Source organism: Montipora foliosa, chromosome 3 (genome assembly GCF_036669935.1).
Source record: "Montipora foliosa isolate CH-2021 chromosome 3, ASM3666993v2, whole genome shotgun sequence".
Lineage (NCBI taxonomy): Eukaryota > Metazoa > Cnidaria > Anthozoa > Scleractinia > Acroporidae > Montipora > Montipora foliosa.
The window spans coordinates 24,304,048-24,311,547 of record NC_090871.1 but is presented as its reverse complement, the minus strand read 5'-3'; the positions used below and the strand labels follow the sequence as shown (position 1 = coordinate 24,311,547).

Genomic DNA, 7,500 nt, shown 5'->3' with positions numbered 1-7,500 from the left:
ACTCTATAAGTCTTACAAAAACAAATGAAATCACATTTTGAGATCGGCTAGACGATTATATTATGAAAAGAAATTAGAATGTGCAAAATCAAATACCCATGCTACTTGGAAAATTCTTCTTGAATAGGAAAACATCAAAGCGTAAAGCAAACTCAATATTCACATCTGATGGTCAAGAAATATCTGATCCAGTTATTATCGCGAATAAATTTTGTAAGTATTTCTCCGGTATTGGTCCTAACCTTGCAAAAGAAAGACAATCTCATCCTTTTTCTCATAAAGTCTTTCTTTCGGGATCTTTTACAGGATCTATCTTTTTCAATCCGACCACAAAAGAAGAAATCATTGCTATTACTCAATCATTTGCATCCAACAAAGCTGCGGGTTATGATAACATTCCAATGTCCCTCATAAAGGAATCTATCCAATTAATCTCTGAACCTTTGGCTCACATTATTAACTTGCCAATTGCTCATGGCATTGTACCTGATCAAATGAAGATAGCACGGGTAATACCTTTATTCAAAGCTGATGACCAGTCGTTGTTCACTAACTATAGACCTGTTTCAGTTCTACCTAGTTTTTCCAAATTTCTTGAGAGAATAATTTATAACCGTTTAAACGATTATCTAACTAATTTAAATGTCCTTTTTGTGATGAGCAATATGGCTTCAGGAAAAATCACTCCCCTACACTTGCTTTGATTGATTTGCATGATAAGATTTCCTCTGCTTTAGATCGTGGTGATATAGCTGTTGGTATTTTCCTTGATCTCTCAAAAGCATTCGATACAGTTAATCATAATATTTTATTTGACAAACTTGAACACTATGGTATAGGTGGACTGGCCTTAAAATGGGTAAAAAGCTATTTTTCTAACATATTACAATTTGTAGATTTCAACGGTCATGTTTCTTCTCGCTTTCATATATCCTGTGGGTTCCTCAGGGCTCTATTCTAGGGCCTTCGTTTTTTCTTCTTTACACTAATGATATAGTCAATGCATCTACGGCACTACGACTGATTTTATTCTCGGATGATACCAACGTTTTTCTGTCTGCTAAAGATCCTGATTATTTGGTTAATCAGGCTGAGCTTATATATCGAGGTAAATAAGTTGTCAGTATGTTTTAGGGTTAATAAGCTTTCACTGAATCTCAAAAAGACCAAGTTCATAGTGTTCAAACCAAACTAAAAACGTAGAAGTTATACCTTTCAAATTTTGATAAATGAACAAAAATTGATCAAGTTCAAGAAACAGTTTTCTTAGGTGTAATCATCGATGAAAACCTAACCTGGAAGTCTGAGATCTCTCATGTGGCTAACAAAGTGTCGAAATCAATTGGAACGATATACAAATCGAATTTTTAATTATCTTCATACTGTATTGTACTAATCACTTGTTTATCCTTACTTCTTTTACTGTAATATAGTTTGGGCGTCCACCTATAAAACTAACCTTGTTCGTCTGGTAAAATTGCAGAAAAGAGCGGTGACAATCATAGATAAATCTCATTTTAATGCTCATTCTGACCCTATATTTAAGAAACTTGGAATCCTAAAATTCCATGATCTTAACCTGTTACAACTTCGTCAATTCATGTTCTCCTATCAAATTCGAACTCTTCCTTCCAAGTTAGCTAGCAAATTCACTCTAAACAGTCAAATTCACACATAATATTCGAGAAACTCTGATGCGTTTCGTTTGCCTTTCTGTCGGACTAACATTAAACAAATTTCTGTTTTCTATCAGGGACCTGAATTTTACAATTCTCTTGACATTGATATAATCAATTCTTCCTCAACAGCTTCCTTCAAGAAAGCACCTAAGTCATTCTTTTTTAACAACTATTGTTAAAATTAAGTATTTTGTTCTTCCTGTGTCAAATTGTTTTCACTCTGTAATTTTACTTTCAATATAAAAAATCCCATTCAGATCTTCAACCATATCTTCCAGGGCTGTGTGGAACAATGCGGTCGTGTCTTTTTTTTTAATCCACTCATACGGGTTTTCACTTAAGGTAAAATATTTGTAGAAGGTTGATTTCCTTTATGTAAGTGAATTATATACTGTTCACAAAGTATGCAGATTTAAACAAACCTACGCAGGAACATTATAAATCAATATCTAAGTCGGAGATGGCCATTTCCATTTCCTGATCGGGAACCGTCCCGTAAACCGTCCCGTAAAATGTGAATTTCTATTCTAGAAACACGCCGGAACGTGACTTGTTGTAGTACTTTCGCGAAGATAAGTAAATGAGTAAAATGATGATGAATTTATCCATTCTCTATTTTCGAATTCCCCATAATACACTTTGTTTGCCCCCCAAATTTTGCATAAACTATTGTTTTCAAATGCTCTTGGGGACACTGCATATTCCCAAAAGCATGTGAAAATAATGGTTTATGCAAAATTTGGGGGGCAAACAAAGTGTATGATGGGGAATTCGAAAATAGAGAATTGGTAATAAAGGCAAACCCGTGGGACATAATTTAATGCCTCAAATAAACGTCGAATGTAAGACATTCAGCTCTGTAGTTAAGATACTTTAGATTATGTTAACTTAGTGGAAATGACTCCGTCGTGAAATCTAGTGGCAAGTGGGCTGTTACTAAGAACGGATAATTTGCTCAAAAACCGTTGTTAGCAAGAGAAATCCTAGCGTGAGGATTAACCTCTCCCAACAAGCCTGAGAAGAAAAAGTTATTTTAGCATCAATTAAATTGTGACTTCAGGCGGAAAGATTTTTACAACATTTTACACTTGGAGTTGACCAATAGAGGACGCGATCTTTTAATTAATCCCCCGAGCGATTCTTTAAAAGTGATAAACTTTTAGTGATCGATATTTTAACGTAAGGGGTGGTTCTCTCGACTACTAGACCATTTCAAGGAAAAATCTGAAACCTCGAGCTCCGTTCTCTGTATTCGATCCGAATCTCGTTGCATTCTTAAGCCCGGAAGAACTGACAGGAATAGACCAATTTCGATATATTAAAATTCAATCCTAAACAAAAGACATCATCTCGAGGCTCTGGGGAATAAATATAAGGATTTGTATGAGTTTATTCCCCAGAGCCTCGAGATGATGCCTTTTGTTTTGGACTGAATTTTTATATATCGAAAGTGGTCTATTAGTAAATACTAATCCGTGGCCAATCAAGTCTGGAAAGTACTTTGGTTACCCTGCCAACCTTTCCGTTTTGAAGCCCAAGGGTTAAATTTTGTATAGTGACACATCACTGATTTGTTCCCCCTAAAATTTCTTTATAAACTGTTAAGAGATTGATGCATCCATGCTATAGGTAATTATTCCAGCTACTTGGATCCTTTCCGCACTGATCAACATGCGGGGATTTCTCCTGCTGCTCAGCTTTGGAAGAAAAGTCGCCTTGAAGCCTTGTACCTATATATGGCTTGGAGCCGAAGAACTGCTAAAAGCTTATAGGCTCATAAGGGTGATCTATGTTGGCATTTCAAGCCTGTTGATGATTGGATATTACTCGATCGTTGTTTACACTTTGTGGTTCAAACGTGACGATCACGAGGAGAGACCATCTCAACAGCAGGTATGAATGAAATTATTGACAGCGAATGTGAGTCTCGTAATTGGCTCCATCTGCATTCGCGGATCAAGAGAGAAAGGACTCGACACGTCTCGGCATTCATGCATTAGGACCGAGTCTACTAATTCAAGATATTTTTGCGAGGTTTATGAATATGCGGGACGAACAAATCCAAAACACGTGTTATTAAAATCCAAAAAGAAAATTGGGGGTAACCAAGCATTTTTCAAAGATAATTAATCCGCCGCAGTATTGGAAAGCGCTTTAAATACAAAGAAATGTATGGCGATTCTTGAGGACTCGCAAAGTTCTGGTTTCTCCGCATCGTTTTAAATCTCCCAAAAATATCCCCATATCAGTAAACACCACCCATAGAAAACTGGAGTATCTCGAGATGTGCAGAACGTGATATGTGCGCAATAACAATAGTAAGCACCGTCCTTAATATGTAACATAATGATTTAGCATTTAAAAAAAGACACCTGAGTTCACCCCATTTTGTTCTGTAGTTCACTGCCAAATCGAAGCGTTAAGGTTCTTACTATTCGAGAATTGGCACCTGTGACCAGGAGCTCATCAAGGGGAATCTCTCATACTCGGCCAAGGAGGTAAAACCTGATCCGGAAAGGTTGACTCAAGGAATTAGTGGAGAAAGAGGCTCCCCTTCTTGAGATCCTGCTGTAAACTACAAACCGACCGCGTTAGTATTTTTCCACAGAGAATTCTATGCGAGAAGAGCGCCTCCGCGGTAAGCAGAATTGACAAGTCGCTAAGTGCCTCTGGAAATGGATAAACACTCTCGGTTTTTTTTTTAATTTAATATAAGACACAAAAGATACAGGAAAATTGGGTGGATTATTGAACTGAAAAGGAAATATCGTTTGCAAAAAAATCTCCTTAGAGTGTTGGAAGCTTACCGGGTACAAGTACTGATCATGAATTTAGCGGAAAAAAGGTCCGTCCGTTTAATCGAGAAAGCGCTCAGACCACAACTACTTTAAGCAACTTGTCGTAGTTTTCTAATATATGAAAGAAAAGCCGTATCTTGCTTCTGTAAGACTTTAAATAGGCCACTTGAGAACCAGTAATTCATAGACGCAATGATTTGGTCATAACCATTACAGACATCTATAAATGTACATGTGATTTAGGTAACCTATTGGAGTGAAAACATTCCAACCTGCTGCATATGGAATAATCGTTGACCATTATTGCAGGCATGCACAAGAACCATTTACTTATGTGCAGGATTGTAAGCATCGAAGTGCTCGCTCTGTTGTGTCACGAAGTACGTGTAAAGTTTAAACATGATCTTCGTATTTACGACAGTGAAATTAACCTAGCATTCGAGCTAAATTCGACTAGAGTTAATGTAATTGAGTTAAAGGGATTCAGTAAAGGCCGTGGGCCGTGATTCCGGATGAGATACTTATCCTTGAAATGAGAACTGGATAGTTAATAGACCATATTCGTATTCTCTGTATTGAACTGGAACTACTCTTACTCTTGACGCTATTTTCAAATGAAGCGCAAAAGTCAGCACCTTCCTTTACCCAGCATCTGATGGTACCATCCTTTTATTTTTGCACAGGGTGTGTTGAAAGTAAGGAAACGAGTAACCTTGATGGTTTTGACTGTTACTGCACTCTTTGAAATTTGCTGGATTCCAGACACCGTAATGCACGTTTTACACGATTTTGGCCTCTACAGAATCAGAAGTGTTGCATTTGACATAACTCACACCATACTTGCCTTAAATTCAGCTGTCAACCCGTTTGCCTATGCTCTGATAAACCAAAGATTCAGGGAGAAGATGAAAGGAATGCTATGCAATCGTTCATGTGCAAGTGAAGAAAATGTCAATGCCGCTGATAATCAATTAATCACATTCCGACCGACTCTAGCATCCACATTCACTCGCTCCAGCGGAGAGCTTTGTTTAGTTCAAAGGCCACCGACCAGAGACATTTAACAAATACGAGCCTTAGAACTTGATTAATTTTCTCTATTTGTTTATTTGTAATATGCATTTCTCTTTCTCTCTCCTACAAGAAATGCTATTGATCAATGATTCATATTAGAGTTTACGGCTTCAGCGGCCTTCTTTCCCAATATCACGAGACTGAGGAGAGGGATGTGTAACAAAACATGTCTTGATAGAAGGATCAATGTACCGGCTTTGTGATGCTACTAAACAGTTATTATTTAATCTTAACTACACCTTTAGCGGTAATTAGTTTGAATTTTAATATTTCTTAATTAACAATGACACTAAGAACCTCGGCAGTGAAGTAAACTCGTTCGTTTTAACTGCTTAAGGTGAACTTATTTAAGTGGACTAGCTAACTCGAACTTAATGATTGGAGTGAACTGACTCGTTGAAATTCGCAGCCATTCAAGCAGCGTACAAGATGTTGTGAAATATAAAAGACGACTCTTGTCAAAGCAAGCTCCAGTTGACAGCCTCCGTGTTATGGCCTCTCAAGTGCTTCCCACCACCTCAAGCAATGTTGAAGCCAACTGCAGCTTTTCTGAATGTTTCCAGAATTCAAATTGTAAGAGGGGGTGGGAGGGGGGGGGGGTGGTGGGTGGTGGGGGTGGTGAGGGGAAGGATGTTATGGCTATGCGTTGCCTTTGAAACCGTTCAGGATTTGTTGACTTCATTGTCCCAACAATTTTACCCAGGATTATAGTATTAACCAAAGGTGCTTGCGAATCGGACTTATTTTATTGTACTTGTATTATAATGTACTGTAGCTGTTGTCGGGCTGATCGACTGGATAACCTGATAGCCAAAACTGCTACCTGATAAGCTTACTTCGATGACCACTGCAATATCGAGAACAAAGTGGCAGCTAGGGTCTTATAGTAGCTGGCCTTTAGATACCCTCAGAGTGAACACCTTAATAGTTTTCTTCAATTGACTGCAAGTGGAGAGTATCAAACTTCATTATTTGTTTATTTTAACAACAACAACATTGCTTTCAAAAGCAAGACATAAAGTGATGACATATCCTCTCATGCAAGCTGTGTGCTCTAGCATTTCGAGAATGTTACTGAAGCTCAAGTGTCTAGTCTGATTACTGGTTCTGCTGTCAAGTCTTGTCCTCTGGATCCTGCTCCAGCTGTTGTTCTGAAGGAATTCTGGTCAGTGCTTTTGCCCTTGATGACCAAGATTGTCAACCTCTCTATATATTAAAACCGCTGTGACGCCTGCTAGCTATGCCTGTTAGCTATGCTTAATCCATTGCTGACAAAAAATGGGTCTAGATTTTGAGGTTTTTGCTAATTTCAGACCAATCTCTAATTTAATGTTTATGTCAAAGCTTACCGAGAGAGTTATTGCTCTGCAGCTGATAGATTATATTACGATAAATAACCTTGATGAAGTTTTCCAATCTGCTTACAAACAACTGCACAGTACTGAGACGGCTCTTCTCACAGTCCAAAATGATATTTTGGTAGCTGTCAGGTGACAGAGCTTTCGCAGTGGCTGCCCCACGGTTGCGGAATGCTCTGCCCATTCATATGAGACAGCCTGGTTTTTCTTTAGCTACTTTTAAGAAATGTCTGAAGACTCACCTTTTCAAATAAGCTTTTTTTTCAAATATTTTGTGATTTCATGTGATTTTTGTCTTAATTATCTTTTAGTGTTTTTAATTAATGCAGTCATTATCTTTTTAATACAGTATTGTAAAGCGCCATAGAGCAGTTAGGATATGACGCTATGTAAATCTATTTATTATTTATATTATTATTATTATTATTATTATTATTATTATTATTATTATTATTATTATTATTATTATCCTACTCAATCATCACCTTAGATGTAATTTTTATAAATCGTAGAGGTGGAGAGGAAGCTGGAAGAGGGAGTGGATTACTGAGATTTGTTTAGCCTCTTCTGGAAAGATGTTTATCAATCTCT

General features: G+C 37.4%; 1 protein-coding gene across 5 annotated transcripts in view; it reads left to right on the top strand.

The window, feature by feature from the left end:
• The window catches only part of LOC137994651 (tachykinin-like peptides receptor 86C), a 33,475-nt gene that overhangs the window by 24,008 nt on the left and 1,967 nt on the right, over positions 1-7,500 (top strand). For 4 of the 5 annotated variants that reach the window (XM_068840258.1, XM_068840257.1, XM_068840255.1 and 1 more), the window contains 2 exons: positions 3,309-3,572; positions 5,161-6,116. In XM_068840258.1, coding sequence (XP_068696359.1) covers positions 3,309-3,572; positions 5,161-5,541 — 645 coding nt within the window. In that variant the 3' untranslated portion in view covers positions 5,542-6,116. Of the gene's footprint in view, positions 1-3,308; positions 3,573-5,160; positions 6,117-7,421 lie in introns of those variants that run through there. The other variant, XM_068840260.1, reaches the window with a different exon arrangement.